Source organism: Cyanistes caeruleus, chromosome 14, assembly GCF_971803275.1.
Source record: "Cyanistes caeruleus chromosome 14, bCyaCae1.hap1.1, whole genome shotgun sequence".
Taxonomy (NCBI): Eukaryota; Metazoa; Chordata; class Aves; order Passeriformes; family Paridae; genus Cyanistes; species Cyanistes caeruleus.
The window spans coordinates 799,268-823,092 of NC_141714.1; the positions used below are offsets into that span (position 1 = coordinate 799,268).

A 23,825-nucleotide genomic window follows, 5' to 3' on the forward strand; every position below is an offset into this window, starting at 1 on the left:
TGGAGAGAATCTGTTCTGATGTCCAGCCTATCCTGCTCCTGACATTGCTCCAGCCATTCCTTTGACTGGAACAGGTTTCCCAGAGAAGCTGGGGCTGCCCCATCCCTGGAAGTATCCAAGGCCAGATTGGACAGGGATTGGAGCAGCTTGTCTAGTGGAAGGTGGTGTCCCTCCCCATGGCAAGGATTTTGGGACAAAATTTTAAATTCCCTATCAATCCAAGCCATTTTATGATTCTGTGATAGTTTTGATAAAATTAACTCTTTAATTCTTTCTTTTTTGAGTTCAAATAGCTTAGGTCAAGTCTTGATACATTCAAAGTGTAATAAAGGTTCTTGAACCAGAAAATACATTAGCAGTTTTTCATCTAAAGAGATTAAGAACCAGTTGAATTATACCTTACCCAAAGAGGCAAAGTCTCAAACTTAGTTATTTATTTTTACTGAAGTTCTCACTAGAACGTTTGACATTATATTTAATTTTCTTGAGCTGTGAGTGCCTTATGTTTTACTATCACGCTCATGAATTTTAAACCAGCTGGATGTTAGATACATAGAATGGATGAAGCAGTTTTTCAAAAAAGGTAATGAAGTAGTTCTTAACATTGGAAAATTATGAGATGGAGATTGAGATTCCTTTGCATTTGTTTTTTGCTGGGTTTTTTAGCTGGATATTGAAGAGAATTTTGACAATATAATTCACTGTACAATCACATTTAAATAAGGGCCACAGAAAAAGAAGGAACTTTCAGACATCTTTAATAGTTGTTTAAGAAATAAAAGCAAACAGGTTGAAATGTATAAATTAAAATACTAGAGGTTTTAGTGGGCTTTTTTGTAAGCTAAGGTGTTTAAAATACTGTATCTGGAGTAACTCAAATTTTTATATTATTCCATATAGTGAGTTTATGTGTTAGATAATATCTCCATGGGTTCCATGATGTAATCAGAGAAGTATGTTGTGTATGAATTTGTTAAATTATGTCTGATTAGAATTTAATTTAGTGCCATTAGATTTGGCTTTGAAAAATATTAGAGTTCCTCATAATTTAATGTAAAATAAAATGGCAATAAGTGCCCTTCAATATATTTGTTTATTACAGACACCAACACTCAAAATGAAGCAGCGTGCAGCTCAAGCACACAAGAGAGTCTCTTTTCTGGATCTTAGTACGATACAGATGTCAGTAAGTTCCGAGTATTTTTGTTATGAACGTTGAAGCATGAAAGGCTGCTTACGGCTTCATATGGGCAATTTGTAGAACTAATAATCAAGAACACTGGATTATTTTAGCAGCACAATACTGGGATGTCCCAGGCAATGAATGATAGCATAGTACTGCATATAGGTGGGGGATGGAATGCAGTGGTATTTGTGTGACTCCCTCAGAACTGCTTGATGTTCCTCCACAGTTTACAAGCTTCAATTTCTGCTGGCTTAGGGCAGATTCTAAGAGGACCAATCAACTCACTCTGCACTGTGTTTCTCAGCTCTCTGCATTATTCAAGTGTCTTTCTACAGTGTACCACCTGCACTGCATATAAAGGGCTCTATAGAAACCAGCTTGATCCAAATAGATCCTGAGTGTTGGGATAATGAGATACATAATTTGACATAGTTCAGAGGCACCTCTAAAATGAAGTTTATCAGCTGAGATTGCACACATTCTGAATTATTTTGAGTATAATTATTCTGAAAATAATTATACTTCTTCACTTGGGATACACTATCATCTGTACAGCCTTACAGAGTCTTAAGAGAGTCTGCGTGGAACTAAGTCAAATGTATTTGCTGCATTTTGTAAATTTTCCTCTGAAATAATTCACATTCAGAGAATTAAGATAGGTTGTGGTTAGTCTTTTAAGTAAATTCCAGTAAGTAAAGGTAGGTTCTTCAACAGGCAATTATAAAAGGTTATGTTTATATATTATATATAATTATAATAATAATATTGCATTAATTGAGAACTAGTTGTGGGGTTTTTTTCCTTTCATAAATTACTTGATTGGATTTATTCTTTGAAAAGTTAGCATCTTTTCAATTAACAGGTTCTGTTACTGTTTAGTTTACTATGACTAGAACTTCGTTGAGAGCTATACAGTATAGACTGGAAATAAGAATTAAGTCAATCTGTTGCATTTACTAACTTTAAAAAACAAAAAGTCAAATGTTGGTGAATATAATCTTTTGAGAGCTTAGATATGAAAAACTGAAATGTTAGCTGGATGGTTAAACACACAAAATATCTTCAGCTATCCAAATAGTAACTTCTCAAAGTTTGACAATTTTCACAAACTAGGATTTTCTAAGTGAGACACCTGCTTGCTCTCATCGTAAGTCTTTATTGCTGGGTTGGCAGCTCCTCTAGCTGTTTTAAAATCTAAGGCTCATTGTCTGTTTAAAGACAAAAGGACTATTAAGCCTAAGTAATGGAACAGCTTCTCTGACGTCTAAGTCTTGTGATGAAAGGGCAAGAAAGTGTCCATGCAAGAAAAACAGAAGTTCGACAGATTAAAATGGGAAGCCTAATTCATTTTCCAGTTAATTTTCTGAATAGCAGAGAATCAATCTAGTTCTTAATAAAAGTTCATATCAATGTGATACATGCCAAAGCAAATAGAAAAGGAGACTCACTTAAAAGTGGGATGAATGGTTTGACTCATCCAAACTAATTGTAAGAATGGTCCAGCCTCATACATAGGAAGCTCTAGCAGAAGATAGAATCAGTGATGCTAATGCAGGGAGGCAAAGGAGGACATAATTTCCTGTCCAAATGCTTTTCCACCAGTAAATCTGTACCTACTTTTATATATTAATTGTCTACTGTATATTAAAGGCTTCCCCTTGTTTTATTCAGACTGGGCTTCCTCCACACTTAGGGCTCTGTATTTGAAAATAATATGGAAGTACGTTAACATTTAAAATGCAGTTTCATAGGGTTCACTACAATTATAATAATGACTTAACTACAGATTTGAAATAGTAACATTCATACCAAAATCAATTCACATGCACATAGGTAAAATTATGTGCAGGCCGATGTGTGTAAATTTAGCTATCAAAAGTTCTTCTTGGGTTCACTGAAATACTCATATCAAATCCCTTTCCATTTCCCAGCTGGCAAGGCTTACACCTCGAAGAAGGTGGAGATGTGTGGTGTCAGCCCAGGCCTCGTTGTCAGTGACGGTCTTTCAGATATTGCAAACTTGAGGATTTGCAAGCTCTGAGAGGTCCCACTTGGAGTGGGCAGTGTAGTGGAGCCGCTGCTGTTCAGGAGAGCTCAAAGGGTCTCATTTAGGACTGCTGTTTATGGGGTTGCAAGGTGATTATTGGTCACCAGTTTCCCTCCTGGTCAAAGCCCAAATCAATTGCTCCTGGTGTTTTTTCCCCAAAGTGCAACAGCAATGATACCATTACTCTCGAGCTACAATTCAGGTAAATGGTTTACCAAGGCTGAAAAGGACAGTTGCTTATGCTTTGTTTCCCATCTTGGTTAGGCAGCTGATGTTTCTGATTGTGCCCATTTACATCATGCCAGAGCTCCTGGTACAATCTGGTGATGCCTCACAATTTACCTGACAGGATTAAGAGACACTTCACTGCTCAGCTGGTTCTGTCAAGGCTTTTAAAGTGTGTCTGCGAGTAGAGCACTGAGGATGATGTACTTGCAGATGATGTAGGAGGGATGCACCACCACATTATGTAGCACTTAGAGGAGAAGAAAAGTATTAATTATTGTATTGGCCCAATTGGTTGTAAAAGTAAATTGTGGCAGATTGGCAAACTGTAGTTTCTAGTGGTATACTGTAGTTTCTAGTGGTATAACACAGTATTTAATCACTGGCTCTTATTTTCCTTTTACTTTACTGCTTCAACCCTCATCTGGGGCTTTGCTTGAGAAGAGTCTCTCTCTGACCATATCGGGTGGTATTGGTCAATTAGAATAAGCAAAAACTGTTGTCTCGGAAACTTTCATCCACAAAGTGTAACTCTTGTCACTGAAGGAATTAAGAAGAATGGCCAAACATTGTATAAAACACAATGGTTATGACACATCTGTAACAAAAAGGAGCATAAGACACATAAAGTCAGTTTTCTATGACTTGAAAACTTGTAGGATAACCTTGATTTATAGAACAAGACTCTGTTGTGTTTGTTAGCATTGCTTTTCTTTGTGTGGCTCCAAATGTGTTGGAACAAAAATAATTCTTCAGGTCCAGTTTTGAAAAGCTCAGATGTTCTGTGGACAGCTGAAAGCTTTTTCATGGATTCTGAGGGTGGGAGGTGAGGCATCAGTGCCTCTGTGAAAAATTCAGTCCTACAGGAGAATTGTTGGATAATAAATAATGCATAGGTAATGAAGCACTGCAAGTTTACATGGAAGGTGCCTTGTCTGTAATGCACTATCCGCTGATGAGGTATTATTTTGTGTAATTGAACTCAAAGAGAAGGAAAATAGTAAGATTACTTCAGAATACATTGTGCATTAAAGATATTTTACCTTAGATAACATGTTTTTACTGTGTAGCAGAGCTGATTATTTTTTTATATTATATTACTTTGCTTTTGAGTCAGAAAATACTGTATAATTTAAGTTAGAAAAATGGTGGTGGTGTTTTCTGTGTGTTTTGGGGTTTTTTGACTGAGTCTTGTAGAACTTGTAGAAAAAGATGAAATACAAATTAATCTGGAAATCAAACAGGCTGTATATATGTTGACAGGTACAAAATTATTAAAATAGTTATGTTTTCACAAATGCAGTTAGATAAATGTCTTTCTGCTGTATATGAATTATATGTTACAGCAGTTGACATTGTTTCCTGCACTGCATAAGCAATAATAAGCAATTGTTAAAAGGCTCTGGATAATGAACGTAGCCCGTAACTCTTCAAGTTTTGAACTTTAGTAACTTCTGCTATTCAAGGAGTTCTATAAAGACTGAAAGTTTATCTTTTTCTGTAGCATGTGGTACAGGAGGCTAAACAGGTGTCAGGTGACAAAGCGAAGGAGATGGCCGAAGAAATTCAGCAGGAAAAAGAGCTCTCTCATCTGTCAGAGGAGCAGTTGGCTGACCAAACATTGATTACTTCTAGAGATGAAACAGAAATAATTGAAGAATTGCAACCAGAAGGTAGAATTCATATTAAGAAGTAGCTGTATTTTCTGAAAAAATCTGTCTATTAGTGGAAGCTGCCTCATTATGAGAAACTTCATGACATAAATTATAATCTGGTGTACTTTGCACTTGAAGTTGGGTGGTGGGTAAATTGTGTTTTCTTCCCAGATGGAAACCATATTGTAATTGTTTGCAAAAATCTAATAGATAACTTAGATTTGTACAATATTAAAGGAAACCTGGTTTCTATTTTAAATGTCTTCAGATTCTCCCTTAGAACTATGCTGTTCCAAAGACTATTTTAATGAGTATGCTTTTTTTGTCTGCAGATAACAGCCAATGCTGATACTGGCATCCTTTCAGACAGTGAGAGGGCTAGTATGCCATATCACTTATGTGCCACAAAGTTGTTAGATTTACTTAAAGATTATAAAAGCCAAGTCATCCTATTCCACCTCCGAGCTTAAACTGTTTATTAGGGCAATAACCAAGTCCATGATTCCAAGTTTAAAATAAAAGCAGAAGAAGAATGCTAAATTTTTGTTTAGTTCTCTGCAGCTTTAGCATAAGAATTAATTAGAAAGATTGGAAAAACTTGCTGAATGTTGATTTTGAATACCAGTTGTCTTTATCATTTCCTTCATGGAAAAAAATGCTCTAGAATATTCCAGAAAATAATGCACCTGAATACAGAACTATTTTTTAATAAAGTAAAAAAGTGCATTCTTCTTTCATGTATGCATGGTGTTGAAGGAAGTCAGAGAAAATCCACAAATTCGGGCCATATTCTTAACTAAAGCTAACAGTTGTGCATACTTAATTTGTTACAGGACTTACTTTATTTGCCAGCTTGTGTCTGGAAAACATCACTATTTTTTTTTAGCAAACCAGAAAAAATACAGATTAGATGACTGTAAAGATCATTGATTCACAGTGTTAATGTTCTTCAAGGAAAAGAACATTTACCTGGCACTTACTCTTTTTATATTAGAAAAGGAAATTCATTGCTATCAGATTTCTTATTCAGTCTGAGGTGGTCTAAAATATAGCAAGTGTTACCTGCGTGCGTTTGTTTGTTTGTTTGTTTATTTATAGATCAAGATAATCAAGATGATGCTGTTGAATCAATAAAAACTGACAGTGATGACTGTATCATTTCAAGTCCGGTATCCACAAATATTAAACAGCTGAGTCAGAGTGTACATGGTAATTATTTGGTAAGACTAAGAAAAATATTTTAAGCCTAATGTCCACTAAGAGTAGCTTTGCTGTATCTAACATCAGTTTTCAATGAAACTGTACATGTACTGTACAAAATCTCTTGACTTATTCTTAAAATCAGCAATTCAGGGCTTGAAGTCATATATGCAGAGTAGCACAGCATAATACAAATTTGGAAAATGTACTTTGAACAATATTTCAATAGGATAGTTCTCAAAAAAATAATATTTCACACTTTTAGATCTAACATTGGCCGAACAATCTTAACCATAAAACTAGTACTTAAAATTAACAGGCTTTAATGTTCTGCGATGTGATATCCTAGAGGAAGTTTTATTTTTTGAAGTGCTCTTTTCAAGGCTATGTGGTATCTTACAAAGTAACTAGCAACAAGAAACATGTATAAGAAATACTGCTTCTTTTTTTTTTTTAATCTGTAGAAAGTACTTCTCAAAGAAATTGCATGTCTTCAGCTCAGTAGGTATGTAGAAACGCTGTCACTTATATGTTCTTCAGAAAGATACAGAAGGTACTTTTGAAGACTGCATTATTTATATGTAAAATGTTAAAAAAAATTCACCTGTAATTTTGAGAACTAAAATGAATATTAGTAATCACTGTTAAGTCAAACGTTAATACAGTTACTATGTACCTTTCTAGTCATCCTTTATTTTATTTTATCAAAATTATTTAAGAACAATTCTGAGAGGATTTTCTATGTAGATTCATTTCAGGTTGATCAGTTTCTGTGTCCTTCCATTGAACTGTTCATCGGTAGCAATGTGCATGTTTGTAAATGGTAGATAAAAACAGTAAAAGCTACACACTATTAAGGCACCATGTGATAAAAGTTGGATTTTAAAAATATGCATTACTTTACTTGAATTCTTGGGTTGATTACAGAATACAGCATGTCAAAATTGCTATTATTTTTTGTTGTTTATTAAAGATCAGAAATCATTGCCTTTTATCTTTTGAGATAATTATCCTACTGGTACTCAAATACTGTAAATTTTGTAATTTTTGGACATCATTGTGCTAATTATCTTATAAATCTGAATTGTATACCAGACTGAGTCATTTAAGATCATACTGGGGATTTTTTTGTATATTACAGATTAGACAGTTCATGGTTATTTCTTAGATATATTAATTATAAGGCATATCTAACAGATTTTCCAGTATCAAGCTGTACCAGTTGCTTCTTTATTTTTGCTTCTCGTCTATGATGTATGATTGATCATAAAATACTTCATTTCATTTCATTTATAAATTTGAATATGAAAAGCATATTCAGGTCAAAGACCATCACTTTAATGACATTTGGTATCCATTTAACTTACTAGATTTTAGGAAAAAAAATTTACTAAACCCATATACCTATATTAGTAGAGACAGAACAGTGTGGAATTTTTTCTGTAAAATTTCCATGAGCCTTCTGAATAGTGAAAGAACCTTATTGAAATATTTATCCAGATTTGGGTTTGCAGTTAAAGTGTCATAGGATACATAATAAAATAATACATAATAAAAGGAAAAGTCTTTTGAAAGGAGGGGGTAAAATTACATCATGAAATACTGAAAGGACTTGACAGCAATGGAAATTATTCTGTATGGTGGATATTTTCACAATAGGATACATTGCTTTTCATTTTGATTAATTCTATCATTTGCTCAGCAAAATGTAATCTATCTCCATATTAAATAAGAACATTAACTTGGAGTTCTGACTGAATATAGAAAATATTCATCTTTTGAATGTGATTTAGTACTTCAAGTGATTTAAGTTGAGAAAATCTTCTTAAGAAAATCTTAAGTTGATTAAAAATCTTCAAAATATTTCTGTATAGAAGAAATATTTTTAATAAAGTTATGAAGGGAGAGTAATATACTGAAAACAAATAAGTAAAAAAAAAAATCAACATTTCTATATCCAGTGTGTTCTGTTTGCTCTTTGAAGAATATCATCATTGAATGCTCACCTACATATTCCAGCTTTGAAACCACATTGGCTTTTCTTTCTTCTTTCTTCCCAGAGTAACTTTGAGAAATAATTGTGACTCTTTCTCTTGAGTCCAACATGCCCACTTAAATAAAACTTATTAAAATCTATCTGTACATAAATATTCCAGACTGCAGAACAGTATGAAACAATTTCATATAAAGAACAGAAAAATGTCATTTCAGTTAAAGATAGTAAGAAAAGGCTCTGGTGAAGAACAATTGGGATATTACTTTTATTATCACTAGGGAAGTTCACTATATGAAGTTGAATTCTTTACAAATACATAATTATTTTACATGCCTAAGAATTTTGTGATTTGATGGGTTTTTTATTGAACTGTTTGTAGTATAGTCTGCCGTAGGTACTAACAACTCTTTATTTGGAAAACTTCAGTACCTTGTATTACTGGCATTATTTTAAGCCGTTACAGGATCACTTTACTGTGTAGGTAAAAATTATGACAGCTTTATTTTGTGATTCATATAGTATTTTTACATAAAGATAACCAGCAGACTATAACTATGACTACTGCAAAAATATTTTAAACATTGAGTGGCAATCAGTATCTCTTGCAACAACAATCTTAGCTACAAACCCTGGAGCTTTAGATTCTCATTTTGTATATGTTAATCAATCAGTATTAATCGTATAAAAAAGCCAATGATTTACATATATATATGTATGTTTGTTTTATGTTAACGCTTATAGAAACAAAAAATAATTTGTGTGATGTTTATATTTTCTTTTTAAATAGGAAGTTGAAAAAATCTGGATTAAAATTACATCACTCTGTCTTACTGAGTCACGAATTACAGCCGATGAAACAATACAGCAACTGTTTGTAGAATGCAGATTAAACAATTTCCTTGCAGAGGAGACCCCACTGTCTCTTCCAAAACCAACAGGTGGTCAGAGGATTCACTATAACTATAGCACTGGTAAGTCTGATGTATTCCTGACCAGGCTTGGTTATTTTCTTAAATTCTGTCTTGTGAAAATACCTGCAATAAATCCTACTTCCTATATATTATAGCTGCATTTCTCCATGTTCCGACTCTATGTGCCTATTTTCCAAATATTTTGGGAAATACTAAAAGTGATTTTAAAGAAATGAGGTAAGTATGCAATTATCAAGTATAATATGAAATGCTGAAGGAGGCTGGTATATAAAATGGTAACATCACAACAGATTTAAATATGTTGGTAGTGTATAAATTTCAAAATTAGACTATACATAACTAAAATCTATATATTCTTTTTATAAGAGCATGATGATAATTTTTCTATCGGTACATGATGATGCAGCAAAATAAAAACATTCTAACCTGTACATCTAAAACACAATTGAAAAGAGAGAATATGTAATTAGACTTCGTCACTACTTGCAAATACTCAGTGTTCCTTTAATGATAACTTTTTTAATAGGGGAACAGATTCATCCATGTTTCATGCTAATACATTGCAAATTAGTATTTTATATTTACACTAATGGCATACATAGAACAATTGTAATAATTTATTATTCTCTTGTTAATTATTTTCCCGGCTATTTCATCATATTTCAATTATTCATTAACTTTTTCCTTCCTGGTAAAATTTTATTTCATTTAAGATTCAGCCTGAGTGCTTCAGTCTTGGACTTTTAGCTGAGCGTATTCTGAAGTAGGTGAATCAATTTGCTATTTCTGACAAACCCTTAATACAGACATTCAAATTAAGCATTCTTTTAAAAACAATTACATAAAAGTGGTTTTGCAGAAATGATGTCTCAGTGAGATCTTTAAAATTGCTACCATCTACAAACCTGATTGTAGAATGCAATTTGCCAAAGAATTCACTCATTTAGATCCTTCTCTTACTCAAACTATTGGTTCGTTCCATGTGTAGCTGAAAACTGAAAGGAATTGGAAATGTCACATTAACCACTATGCTGGTATGGGCTATGCTGGCATTGCCCACTTGAGAGGAAATATAGATGGCAGATTTTCTCCGATCCATTGGTCTGAAAATTTCTCGTATTGAAATACTGTGGCAGGAAATGAGGACTAAATTACTGAGGCTGTCAAAAAGGATAAGCACTTTGCCATACGTTCTCACTATCTCTAGCTTCCTTAGTGGAAGAAATACAGTAAATCACTTCTAATACAAAGCAGTAAAGACTCCTGGCTTTTAAAATCATAGCTGCTATTGCCATTAATAGAAAGCAGCAGCTCTGTGACATGCTTAGATGCTGCTTACATCTTTTTTGACAGTATTCATTAGATCACATGATTCTAAAGTTGTTTTTCCATAAAAAAGAAGAAGAAGAAGAAATAAACGCTTATTTTTCTTTGTTCTTTTCTTCATGTTCTTTCTTCTAATAGGTGAAAACCAAATTATAGCCGGTTTTATTAATTTATTTGCTTTGCAGTGATAAATGTTGATAAGGAAGATAATCATGCAGAAAGAGAGTATCTCAAGTCAATTCTTCTAAAGCCAGATCTACCTGCTGACAGGTACAGATTAATGCTGAAAACCACTGTTATAGGTCTTTGTAAATGCTCGTGGTTTGCCTTTCTGTTTGTCTTTACAAGGTAACCCTAAGTAGATAAATACATAACTAACAGGAAAAGAAAGAAATGTTTCAGCTAGGAATGATGCATGCATTCTGATGTGGCTGCTGGTCTTCTTCTCTGAATAGGTACATATGGAATGGAATATTGCATACTCATCTAATGTTTATTTAAATCTGTAGTTTAGTTTTTCAGAGAAATTGTTTCATTGGTGATTTTTTTTTAACAACTTTGTTTTGCAAAAGAGAGTTTCTATATTCAATCATCAGTAGTCTATCAGTAATGAATTTGAAAAGCACATATCTCTGATGGTAAAGTAGTACATTTGTTGCTTTCTAAATTCAGAATACTATAAGAAGAACTTAAGAACACAGGAAGTGTTCCTTGGCCCCATAATTTAAAAAAACGAACAAAAAAATGTGTGTGTATGTATATATACATATATGGATGTAGCAGACATCTATTATATGAATACATATGAGAAAGAGTATCAGTTAAACTTGTCCTATTTCATAGTAATAAATTTGTTCTTTTTTTTTTTTTCATTGAGATACCATGTGCATTACTTGGAGAGAATGAATTACATACTGTCATTCTGTTTCTTTTTGAATGTAAATCTTCATTAAAATGGAACAACTGTTAATTTAAAGATCCATTTAATTTGCAGAAGATTAGGATACCTGCTGATTGCATTTGAAGTGTCAGTCATATGTAAATCTTACTCACAAATCACTGATTCACTCTGAGTGACAGTGATCTCTCTTCATTCCATATCCCTTATTTTGCCATCTGTATTAGGAAAGTTGCTAAACATATGCTACTAAAGCATGTTTTACTAAGATTTAACAATAACAAGGATAAAATACTCCTTTTATTTTTTCCTGTCAGATAATTTAGTTGCTAAAGAAATTTCCCTGTCCAGCAATCCAGGACCTCTGTGGCAGTCACACTTCACCACCTGATCTGGGACTGAGGTCCCTTTGCAGCTACACCCCCCATGCTGTCCCAGTCAAGACCAGTTGCCCTCACCAAATCCAGCCCAGGTTTCCAGTCACTCAGTCTTAGAGGTCCCAATCCTTAAAATAATTTAATTTTCGGTGCAGTAATTAAATAAGACAATAGCAGTTCAAACTGGAGCCTCAGATGAGGGACCCTGAACAAAGGAACCCCTTGGGCTTTTGTACCCTCACAGGATAGTCTGGGGGTCATCAGCTCCTGCCTTGTCCCCGAGTGAACCCAGTCTGACTGGGCCATCGGTCCCTGGGCCCTTTGTTACGCTAAGGGATGTTCACAGCCTCTCCTTGGGCTGGGCTTCTCCAGTGCTCAACCTGCAGCTGCTCCTGAGCCACCTGCACTGGATGGACTCCTCAACACGGTGCAACAACAGCTGGTCTGTGTGCTGCAATTTCCCCTATGAATACTTAGATAATTACATTAAATATTTTACAAACCTAAGGTAAAAATGAAGTAAAATAACAGCAGTGAGCTTTTTTTCAGAACAGAAGCATTAATCTCTTACATGTGTCATCATGTCACTACTGTCCCCTGTGTTACTAAGTAGGTTGTTTCCTACAGTTATCAGAATGTCTGGTTTGGCTTGTGCTGAAATTTCAGTTCAGTATTGAATAAATAGGAAGACAGAAGTTCATCAGTAGTCCAGTCTTCCACTTTATCATTGCAAGGAACCAAGAAACAAAATTTATGGAAAGATTCTGCCCATACACCAAATGTTTCCACCTCTATGCATTTTAAACTTGTAAAATAGTGTGGTTTTTCTTTTTTTATCATTTGTAATTTGATTTTTGACCATTTTTGAAAACAAAATACCTTTTTTTTTGTATGTGTGTGTGTGTTTAGCCTAAAATTTACAGTGGTCAGTGACCCCCCAGAAGATGAACAGGATCTTGAATGTGAGGATATTGGGATTGCTTATGTCAGTTTAAAAGAGATATTTCAGAAGCAAAGAGATATCATTGAGCAAGATATTGATGGTAAGTTTTAAAGATCACTTTCTTCTAAGCTTCTGTAGCCTAAAATTCATTGAATCTCTGCTTTGCAGGCATTGCTGTGCAAGTAATTGTTTGACATTGTTTCAATAAGAAATTCTTTAATACTAACTAATACCTTCCACATTTGTTTGCAGAAGTCTGCAAAAACTATCTATTAGTGTTATTCCTTTAAGTCTGTTTTTTAAAAAACCCAAACCAAACAGCATTCTGACCTCATAGAAATCAGTTCATAAAACCTAAGAACTTTCAAGCCATGACCACTGCTATAATGCTCTCTTTTCTACAACACACTTCATGGTGGTAGGACAATAAATATGTATTTTGTATAAAAATTTGTTTTGTATTAATTTTTTTTCAGCAATTTTGTATTACTAACATCTGCATTTTATTTGAAATTACATTATGACCCCAAGCACCTCAAGTCTGTTTCCTCCATATGAAACATGTATGAGACACTATGAAATACTGGTGGTTTTGATTAGGAATCAGTTTTAGTGAGCACCCTTCTGTAACAGACTGTGACCAAAATGATTGTGACTCATTACAGCAAGGTGATGTGAGTAGGAAGTGTGGAATCTTCCATTTCCTGGGGTCATAGGATGCATTTTTATAACACTGATAAGAAGACTCAAGAAGGCTTTTTGGTCCTTTTGTTGACTATGACGATAATATTCTCCTTGCTCAATTTCCTGTTCCCTGTGGCAGCAGGAACATGGTTGCCAATGGTGCACTTTTCCCTTTCCTTTTCCTCTCAATCCTCTTTCCCCCTTGGGGTGAAGCTTAGTGAAGAAGCTGAAAGCACCTCTGTTATAAAAGAGTCACTCTCCTTTCCCAGTAAGTGAACTAGTTTAATGGTTGGATGAAGAGCACTCATGTTCACAGGGTGCCTTTTGCAATAGCAAGAGTTCTAGTGAGCCCCAGCAGAATGCCAGGCAGATGTAGCTTTATTACTTCTACTGCTGTGTCTAATTCCTGTACCTTGAGCAATGGGGAGCTGAGTAATGAGGGAAAAAAATAGGCTTTCTTATCCATTCTCATTATCATGCCTGATATGCATCCATGTTGTTGCTAAAATACTCAGTTACAGGAATGCGATAAGGAAAATTCTAAGAATCAAATCTCTATACTCTGGAAAAACAATATACAGATTTAGTGTGTTTCCTGCTGTGGCTCAGTAACTTAAGCTTTTCTCCACCAATAACTTTTCTCCAAGTACGAAAGCTCCTCCAAAAACGTGTTTTATAATCTCTCTATGGAAAATTGATTTTTGTTCTGGAATTTATGACCATACCTCCCAATGTCATAATTCCCATTTACTAAGATTGATTAATTTTGTAAGTGTAATTTTTGAGTCACTTTTCACAAAACTCTTAATATTCCTTATCCTCATCTGAGAGAATTATTAGGACCAGAATGACTGGGTTTTATTACTAGTTATTGTAAACCAATCATTACCATGTAATGACAACTACTTCAATATTGTAGTAAGTCAGTAATTCAGTGTTGTAGTATTGTATTGTAATAATCGTCAAACATTTAAACTAATTTTTACTTTATGTTACTTATATCTATGAAAATTATAATAAGGGCTAGAAATGCTTTTAGTCTTTTTCCCTTTTGCACTTCTTCCCTTTCCTGCATATGCTGTACAGTTTTTTGGGGATTTTTATTGCATCCATAACACAGAAATTTGCATATTCTGAAAATTAAGATGTTTCAGAGAATTTAAATTAATTTTATGTTAAAATATGTCAGATCATGGCAAAAGAATATATCTGTATATTTTCATGGATGAAATAATTGTAGAAGAATCAGTTCTTCAGATGTGGACACAGATGTCAATTAAACAATAAACAGAATTCCTAGGTAGTGTTGTACATGTTCTCTGAGTTGGATATTGGTTTAAGGAAAAATAATAAACCTAGACACAGGGAAATTCATAGGACACTAGTGCATGAAGATTAAGTCACTCAAGTTAGATACCAAACTTCCTTTATTTTTTTTTATGATTGCAACCGTATATCTTTTTCATATTTTGTTCTTTCACTGCTGATTGTGTCAAAGTGTTTTATGTGAAATTTGAAGCAATTAAATTAAATTAAGCAAGAAGATGGTTGAAAAATACTATAGTCAAAACATCTAACAGTGTATCTCTGAGATAAAAGAACAGTATAAAAAGTGAGAAAATAGAATTAATGTTATCTTCGGATATAATTAACTACAGTTATCCTGCTCATCTTTTAAGTAAAAAGGATACAATCCCCTGAAGTCTGCTCTTGAAGTTGACAGTTTACTGAGTGATTTATCAAGCCTGATTTGGACCCATCCATCATACACAATGTAGAAAATGCATTAATTGGTGTATTTTTACTTAAAACTATTCCTATGTATGTAGATATGTCTTTAATAGAATTTGAAACATCTTTATTGTGAAAAAAAAATATTTTAAATAGACAGTTATTATATCAATAGTTTCCTTTTTAAGTTAATTTCAACACTGATACTTTTATTGATGTATATCCTAGTTCTAAGAGTGGTAATTTCCAGTACCCTGAGGACCTGAACTGCAAGTTTATTTATTTATTTAGTTAGTTAGTTAGTTATTTTAGCATATGTTAGTTGCTCTTTAATCTGTCCAAACACTAAGGAAAATTATCAAAAGTTAAATAGATAATGCTGTTTTCTGATGTTTCCTTTCTAGTTTTTGATTCACAAGATGCCAGTGCAGTAATTGGAAAGCTCACAGTGACAGTGGAAGCCCTCAATGCACTGCGTTCAGTCAATGAAGAATGCAAAAATTATTAGGAGGCAGGAAAGGAACATTTGCCTATGGAAGTTCTTGCTCCCAGTGTAAAGATTCACTTGGTGGTTCCTTAAAAATGAGATCTTTGTCATTCTTAGGGTTAATGGATTTAATGTAAAATGTACATGAAAAAGATGCTTGATGTCCAGGTGTTACGTTTTGTACACTTTTCAGTCTGTTTTCTTATTTTTAAGGTCCTTGCCAAATCATACTTCAGGCTCTCGACACTTGATAGTATCGCAGGTTAACTTAGTTCCAAAAAAATTTGATTTCAAATGCAAGCTTGCTTGTAAGTTTTCAGATACCAGTTTAGGGTATTTTGTCTAAGGAGGTAAGTGGTGGTAAGCTTTCAAACAGAAATGCTTGTAAATTCTTATTAAGAGTAGTTCTATCACAGTACTCTGTCAGAATACAATCATTTGTGTTAGAAGTGACCTCAGGTAGTTTTTAGTCCAGTTACGGCAGAATTAGGTATTATGTTAGGCCATGTTGCTCAGGGCTGTATCCAAACTGGTCTGAAAACCTTGAAGGACAGGGACTGCTTAGCTAGTCTGCACGACCTGTTCCAATGCCTGACTGTTCACATAGTGAAAAAAGGAGATGCATTTCTGATGGGGTTCTGCTGGAGCCCAGGCTAGCTCAGAGAAACACACCAGCAGCTGCGCCAGGTGTGGGGAACTACCTTGACTTTATCGGTGCCAACCGAAGGCAGAACCTTTGAGCCTTGTGCTCAACAGGCAGGATTGTCAGCCACAGTCAAGGAGTGGGTAGAGGAGGAGGAAGAGGCTCTCGGTGTGAGGTCCCAACAGAGAAAGGTTCATTGCTGAAGGGAGTAAGGGACCCAAGAGCCCCGAGCACAGCTCTGCTCGGGATTTTATAAAGCAGCAACTCAACGGGAGGGTACAAACAAACAGCCAATGGGGAATCCAGGAGGGAGAAGCGAAGGGAGGGCGTAACAATGGAGGAGCCATCAGGGATGAGGGGGAATAGAGGACTGGTCACGCAGGCCAATGAGGCCTCGAGGCTTAGGGGATTGACAGGGAAGGATCCAGAACAAAGGACAGGGTTTACAATGATGGACAAGGGGCAGGGTTGTGGTGACAGGCAGGGAAGGTTCAGGAATAAGGGCTTGGGTTTACAATGAAGGTCAGTTCAGTAGAGGATACAACTCTTAGGGGCAAACCAACTTGGGAGGAACAGGGGGGAGCACAAGAATGAACCGTATAACTGACCAACTTATACATAAAACCACAAATAAACGATTGCCACAACACATTTCTACACATTACTTCAACCCAAATTGAAGCCAAACCTAGATCTAAGCACATGGAGCAGGTTTTGCACTTAATGCACCATCTAATAATTTAATTGGTTGGTTTTTTTTTTAATTCTAGGGATGGCATGTTTGTCATTTGTTTCAGCCATTTAACATTTTGCACAGAAATAAAAATAACAAAGCATTTTAGTGTTGATTTTCATGCTTTGCAGTATGCCATCTAATTGTCATCCAGTTTTGTGAAGCAGGTGACAAGAAATAGCTGTTACTGTTGTCAGTGTGATTTGCTCAGGTAATGTTTCTGTACATTTCAGTGGTAAACAATTTGTTATGTTTTATTCCTGGGTTTGGAGTTTTTTTATATTAGTCTTAGATTATTTTAAGAGTAAGGATAACTGCAGCAGTGTAAGACAGGTCTTCCACACAATTAGCAATTACTTGTTTCATATTTTTGTGGATTTGAAAAATAATCTATTTTCTGCTTAGACAAACTGTCAATTCTTGTTAAACGCAGAATTATTTCCATATGTATTAAAGTCACAAGAACTGAACCATTCTTGAAAAAATGTTACAAAAATATGGTCCTTCTATTGCTACCAAAAAAATCAATAAACTTTCTTTTGCTTGTTATAAACCAGTGGTTATTCTGATTACCTACTCATAAGTATAAATACCTACACAAACTGACAGCCTTTCACTTCAGTGGTAATAAGCAACCAAACTTCACCTTAACATGAGGAAGAACTTTATACTGAGGGTGGCAGAGCACTGGGACAGCTTCCATGAGAGGTTGTGGAGGCGCCCTCTCCAGAGACATTCAAGACAAAAACCTAGCCGGACATGTTCCTGTCACCTCCAGGTGACCCTGCCTGGAAGGGGTGATTGGACTAGATGAGCTCCAGAGCTCGTTTACAACCCCCAACTAACTATTCTGTGAATATATTTCAAATCAATGCCTTTTACTGAGGATACATAAAGGTAAGAAATTGATGTAGCTGGACCTGTGAAATTTGCAGCTACTGAAAGGGCCATTGCAAGTCCAGTGGAGCCACCCAGACTCCTTTCAGTTGTGCTAGTGTAGAAGAGGCAGAGAAGCCAGATCTTGCAGGTTCTGTGGGCTCTGGTAGGGTTTGGGAGAGAACTCATTTCTCAGGGTGCTGGTGTGCTGGGAGGGGATTGGAAGGGGGACAGCATGGAGGGTGTGGGTCCAGCTGGACTCGATGACCCTCCCACCTCAGGATATTCTAAGTTTCTACGCATAACACATTTCAAAAATACTATGAATCTTGAACATTCCTTTAATAAAGTTCAAAGATTAAAACAAATATAATAATAAAAACTATTTATCCAGTATTAACATGTCTTTTTCTTGGCTTTTTTTTTTTTTTCAGTTTTGGCCATGCTGTCTTTGTCTCCTTTTATTATCTTCAGTACTAGTGTCATTGTCACAACTTTGCCATTTTCTCTTTCTTTCATCCTGCTTGGTGCACTTCACAGTCACTTAGATGTGGCCAATTCAGGAGAACTCTGTGCAGTCTTAAACTGTGCAGTTTTATTCTGATAGGGAGAAAAGGATAAGGTTGAAGGTACTGCTAATAAGGAAATTGTTAACCCATTGGACTCTGTACTGTATACCGCTATACTAAAACATAGTACATTTAGAGAAATAGGAACTTGAGTTGTTAACATTGTGAAGAGGAAATTTGAAAGAATTTCGAATGTATTATGACTTACACAAAAGATAGACAAACTATAAAATAATACAGACTGTTTGAGAATAAAATTGTTTTATGACAACAACTAGTATAGTTCAGAAAAGCAGACAAATTTTTCACAGCAATGTTAGAACAGAGACATAATCTGATTAAAAGATAAATTGCCAGCTAGTCCTCACTTAAAGTAAGCAAATATGGTATACCTTTCCTTTCTTCATCTCTGATAAATATTTGTAACTGCAGTGCTTATTGGTACTGTAAAGAACTTGAACATCTCCAAATTCTTCAAACCTGGTTTAACCAACTTTAAAGTCAATGTGGAACAAAGCATTCCAACAAGGACCTTGAAAGATTCCCAAGTGAGCAACGTGCCTAACAACCTGCCCAGGCAAGATGAGGTAGACTTGTTACAGCATACTAGTGATCAGATCACTTTCTGCTGAAGCTTCAACAAACTATCATGTGAGACCACACTGCAATTCCATCCTCTCTGGCAAGCAGAAAATGAGGGGAAGTTGTTTGTGTGTGCTGGTCTGCCAAGTCTGGTCTCACAGTGTACTGCCTTGCTACTGAGGAGGAGGTTCATCAGCAAGCACAGAGGGTAGGTGGACTTGAGCCTTCCAAAAGGAAGTAGAGGAGATTGGAAAGTTGGAACAAGCACCAGCTCTTCTCATGGCACAGCCTGGGAAGATGGGAGGGCAGGCCCCCACCCCATAGGTGGGGAACAGATTCTCTCCATTTTTATGCTCAGATTGCAGCCAATGAGGGTAATTGATCCAGACTGCCCCCCTTCCATAGTTCCAAGGGCTGGCCAGTCCCCAGGCAGACCGGGTGAGCAGGACTGTCCAGGCTGTCCTCATGTTAAAGGCTGGGTTTCCTCAGTCCTACCAGTCCACAGACTCATCAGATTCAGAAGCTTCGTGAAGTGTTTGGGGAATAGGTTTGATGCACAGGTTTCCACCCGAAGAGACCTGTTTCCTTGTTTTGTGGAATTTTTCAAACAGAAGAGATTAAGGTGATAATGGTCCAGTGCACCATAGTTTTGTAGAGGGGAAGTGAAGTGTGGGTTCTTGTCATCTACTGCGGTGAAAGTAAATCATGAAGGAGAGACCTACATAGGCATGTGAAGGTTTAGGCCAGAAATCCTCAAACTGTTGTTTCCCAAATTTGGGCAGTAGTGATTGATTTTAGGTTTGGTCTTAGCACATTTCAAACATCTGCTGGGCATTTCTGAATTGAGAAGAACCAAGTGATTTGCCCAATGGAATTAGCTGTATGTGAAGAAGCTGTTGCCTGTGTGGTTGTAGTCCAATGAGGTCAGTTTGTCCCACCATTTGGAACACAGAGCAGAAGAGAGCTTGTAGACTTCAGCATTTCTAGCTTTCTTAAGCTATATACCTTTAAGATATTCTTGCAGGAAGAAAAGAGTTTGGTTTGGTTGATCATGTTATTAGAGGATGCTGAAGTGTCCTAATACTGTGCTTATAGCGCATTTTGAGACCTGAAGTAAGCACTGTTTTTTTGCAGAAATGCAAAATGCATTCAGCTTCATAAAAACACTCCCGAATTTTTAACACAAACTCACCACCTCTTGAAAGCCAGGGTGATCATGAAGTAAACTGTTGTTCACTAGCAAAGGGGTAACAGGAAATGGAGAATTTCCAGAAAGTTCTTGATGCCTAATGGAAGAACAAGCAAATGTGCAATGATTAAATGTCCACCACATACTGGTTATCAGAGTGCTGAGACTTAACTCTTGGGCTGTAATAGGACTATTCAAGAGGACAATTAAGATATTAGCAGCAGGACTTATATGGGAAAAGGAGAGGGGAGGGAGAGGGAGAGGGAGAGGGAGAAGGAAAGGGAGAGGGAGAGGGAGAGGGAGAGGGAGAGGGAGAGGGAGAGGGAGAGGGAGAGAAAAGATACTCAAAGGCTTAATTAATGACAAATCCTCATATGTGCATGCACAAAAGGGTACTAGATTTCACCATGGGAATTCAGCTTAAATACTTAATCTGGGGTGTTCAGACTTCCATTATAACAGGTCTATTATTATTATTCCTACACTCACTAATCATCTTGCATGTTAAACAACCAAACATTAAAATTAACTGCAGCCTGTCACAAGCCCTCGGTAAGGATGCAATGACAAGATGTTATTTTGATGAAAAACCTCAAGATTGCTCTACCACATCAACTCACTTTTTTCTACAATTTTTTAAAAATTATATTCATATGGTTCATTCACAGGTGATCTTTGTTACCTGTCTGCAGAAGAATCTAAGTCAATATGGTGTTCAAAACCATCTGTACAACTGTCTAGTTCTGGTGAGTGAGAACTCCCTGGAAATAAGACAAGAGTGTAACAACTATTCAGTTATGACAATTCAATTAATAAGTTACGAACCACAGAAAGTGTTTTGTGTTATCTGTGGTGTGCTATTAGATCTAAGGTAGTATACAAAAGTGCCATTTTATTTTATGGCAGATAATCAATAGCATCATTTTAAGCTTGAAAATTTTCATTTCTCATTTATTCACTTACAGAAGCACAAATCTGGGTTGTTGAAGTAATAGAGAACAGCATTGTCACCCAGTTACAAACACAGGAGATGCTTCTGATTTTAGGAACCACAGATATTCTGCTTAAACCCAGCTCTGGTCTGTAGAGTCTTTGAAAGAAGCAGTGGCACAGCAGGAACACGAGACCTTACTGTCTGAGTTGCAAACGATGGCTGGTTGTTGGCTTGTTCAAAGGTTCAGCTCCACATACATAAAATTAAAAATATGACTTTGAATTTAATATATTCTTTGAACTACGATCTCTTCCCTTTAAAACAACAGTGCTGATAACTCGGTGGCTTTAGTCTAAAATGATCAAAGAGCTCAACAGGGGCTGTCTGTACTGAATCAACTTTTTCTGTTAGACTGCAAGGTAAAGTCACACCTCAATTCCTAAATGTAATCTGGCATGAAAACCTGGCTTGCTGTTTTCCATACAGCAGTGTCTGACAGCTTGCAAGTTACACTGTTCTGACCCAATCTATTGTATTCTCTAAGTAAACATAAAAATACAAGGACTGAATCCTTCCCTATGCAAAAGCCACAGGAAGTCTTGTTTCTTAGCAAAAAAAATAATTTTTCCAACTAAAAATTGTTATCTTTGTAAAAGACTATAGGATGCAAAACATACCCCTCCAATACTGCACGGTGATTGGTCTTCCATACAAATGGATTCCATCCAGCAGAGCTTTTGCATAAGGCACCGATACTTTGTGTTTAAAGCAGACATATCCAAAAGACTTAGGTTTTCCTTCCTTGTCCTCACAAATCATCACTTTGGTTAATGGTCCAGCCTGAAAGAAATTTTGGTTATTTAGCAGAGACTGACACTTCATTGTGTTTGGAATATTTAATTATTTCTCTTCAGCCATAGTCCGAAACCATAAGTTTCTTACCTTGAAAATGTCTCTCCATATTCACAAATGATTCTGAGCCTTCTACAAATGTTTAGTCTTTCATAACCAGAATTTTTATTATTTTTAGAATGCCATACCATAATAATTAGCTTGCCAAAGGGGAAGATTAATTTACTAACTTCATAGCAAAAGCTACCTTCCAGTCCATAAATAAATAAATAAAAGCAGTTGGATGGCTGCTGCAGATTATGCAGAATGTTGCCTCAGATGAGGCGTAGCGACCTGGTTCGTGAGTGACACAATGGCTAAACTTACAGGCCTGTTGGGCTAATCACACGTGAACACCAATGTGGTGGACGGTGAAGAGCGTTTATTTCCGGTGTGCAAGGTTTTATATGACCGAGTTATGATTACGTCATCACCCTGATATTATGGGTTATAGAACTTTGGAGAAAGAGGGGCCCTATCTTCCCTTACATCGCGAGATCTTCCGATCGGCTTTCCCTAGCTAACCACATCAGCAGAAGAATAGTGCAAAACTGTGTTCTAAGAGCATCTTTGTCACTTTTGCATTTTGTATTGTATTACTCATGTCCTCTAAGAAGATAAACTTTCTTAAATTCACATTTACAGTTATACAGTAGACTACTATTTAGTCTTGAAAACAGGTAGGAATTAAGCTCAGGCTTCTAACAGGTCCAACTACTTTGTGTTTCTACACTCTCACTGAAGGGTTGGGGTTTAAAGGGACCTCTGGAGAACATGTTGTCCAGCTCTCTTAACTGAACATCCCATTGGTGGAATTTTTCTTCTCGAGCATTGGAACAGCATTTCGATATAAAACCGTACCCGTCTTCTACCTGCAGGAAGAGCTCGTAGAGGATCTCTTCCCTGACCCGGCTCTCCAAGTTCCCCACGAGCAGAGTCTGCTCCGCCGCCTCGGACCGCCCCGGCGACGACATAGAGCCTGCGGGAACCTGCGGGAACCTGCGGGAACCTGCGGGAACCTGCGGGAGTGCGAGAAGAGCGTCCCAGCTGCGGGGAAGCTGCGCCCCGGGACACGGTGTGAGGGGCCGGGCCCGGCTCCTGGCAACGCTGGAACGCGGACGGGCGGGTGTCGCGTCTGTTGGTGACACCACCCCCAACATCTGCTTGTGACACCGTACTTAATCATTCGATGTATACTAATGATGGTAAATACATTATAAATATGGTAAATACATAAATAAATAAAACCAGGAAGATTTTCTCTTCTATTTTTGCCACTGAATCTTAAGTCCTAGCAGGGCTAACTGGTGCAAAACAAGCCGACTAACCCTGAAAAACAAACCACCTCTCCTGACCAGTATTCACAAGTGTGTTCGCACGATCCACTCCTGCTATTAACATTGCAACGAGCCCTTACTGTAGAAGAGGCTGCAAAGAGAGTGAGTACTCAGCTCACGTGCAAAGACAGAGGGGTTTATCAGATGGAACTTCGTGCCAACCGTACAGAGCCATCTACTTCTGCACTGTATTACAGTGTTGGCTTGAACAGCAGAAATTATTTTATACCATTGAGCATTGGAACAACGGACTGACCTAATCTCTGCAATAAACTGCTGGACTTGTCCAGTCACGGCTGGGCAAATGAACAGAGACTTTTGCTCCTGATGAGCTTCCAGTGGCAGTGGGTCACAGGCAGAAAGCCGGGAAAAAGAGTGTACCCA

General features: G+C 36.4%; 2 protein-coding genes across 52 annotated transcripts in view; one reads left to right on the forward strand and one right to left on the reverse strand.

Moving 5' to 3' along the window:
• Positions 1–17,616, forward strand: part of LOC111929294 (protein fantom) — a 42,838-nt gene extending 25,222 nt beyond the window's left edge. For 13 of the 50 annotated variants that reach the window (XM_023926849.2, XM_023926852.2, XM_023926851.2 and 10 more), the window contains 7 exons: positions 1,103–1,186; positions 4,963–5,131; positions 6,212–6,333; positions 9,097–9,280; positions 10,753–10,837; positions 12,752–12,885; positions 15,605–17,616. In XM_023926849.2, coding sequence (XP_023782617.2) covers positions 1,103–1,186; positions 4,963–5,131; positions 6,212–6,333; positions 9,097–9,280; positions 10,753–10,837; positions 12,752–12,885; positions 15,605–15,708 — 882 coding nt within the window. In that variant the 3' untranslated portion in view covers positions 15,709–17,616. Of the gene's footprint in view, positions 1–1,102; positions 1,187–4,962; positions 5,132–6,211; positions 6,334–6,777; positions 6,867–9,096; positions 9,281–10,705; positions 10,838–12,751; positions 12,886–15,604 lie in introns of all 50 variants that reach the window. The other 37 variants (XR_002864637.2, XR_015276364.1, XR_015276360.1 and 34 more) reach the window with 11 other exon arrangements.
• A 641-nt stretch (positions 17,617–18,257) lies between these two features.
• RBM11 (RNA binding motif protein 11) lies at positions 18,258–23,332 on the reverse strand. Of its 2 annotated transcripts, none has more exons than XM_023926859.2 (5): positions 22,977–23,332; positions 21,891–22,053; positions 20,962–21,040; positions 20,286–20,376; positions 18,258–18,539 (listed from the first exon to the last, which is right to left on the reverse strand). In XM_023926859.2, the coding sequence occupies exons 1-5, from the start codon at positions 23,262–23,264 to the stop codon at positions 18,480–18,482; spliced, it is 681 nt and encodes a 226-aa protein (XP_023782627.2). In that variant the 5' UTR covers positions 23,265–23,332; the 3' UTR covers positions 18,258–18,479. The 2 variants fall into 2 exon arrangements, with proteins under 2 accessions (XP_023782627.2, XP_023782626.2); XM_023926858.2 differs by having other exon boundaries at positions 20,283–20,376; positions 22,977–23,330.
• Positions 23,333–23,825: the final 493 nt, after the last annotated feature.

Excerpts from the sequence above, each read along its gene's own strand:
- RBM11 (XM_023926858.2), bottom strand. The coding sequence starts at position 23,264 with ATGTTGGGGGTGGTGTCACCAACAGACGCGACACCCGCCCGTCCGCGT. Across the intron at positions 21,041-21,890 it reads CACCGTGCAGTATTGGAGGG|GGAGTTCTCACTCACCAGAA; the intron begins GTATGTTTTGCA and ends TCTTATTTCCAG. Across the intron at positions 20,377-20,961 it reads TTAGATTCTTCTGCAGACAG|GCATCAAGAACTTTCTGGAA; the intron begins GTAACAAAGATC and ends TTCTTCCATTAG.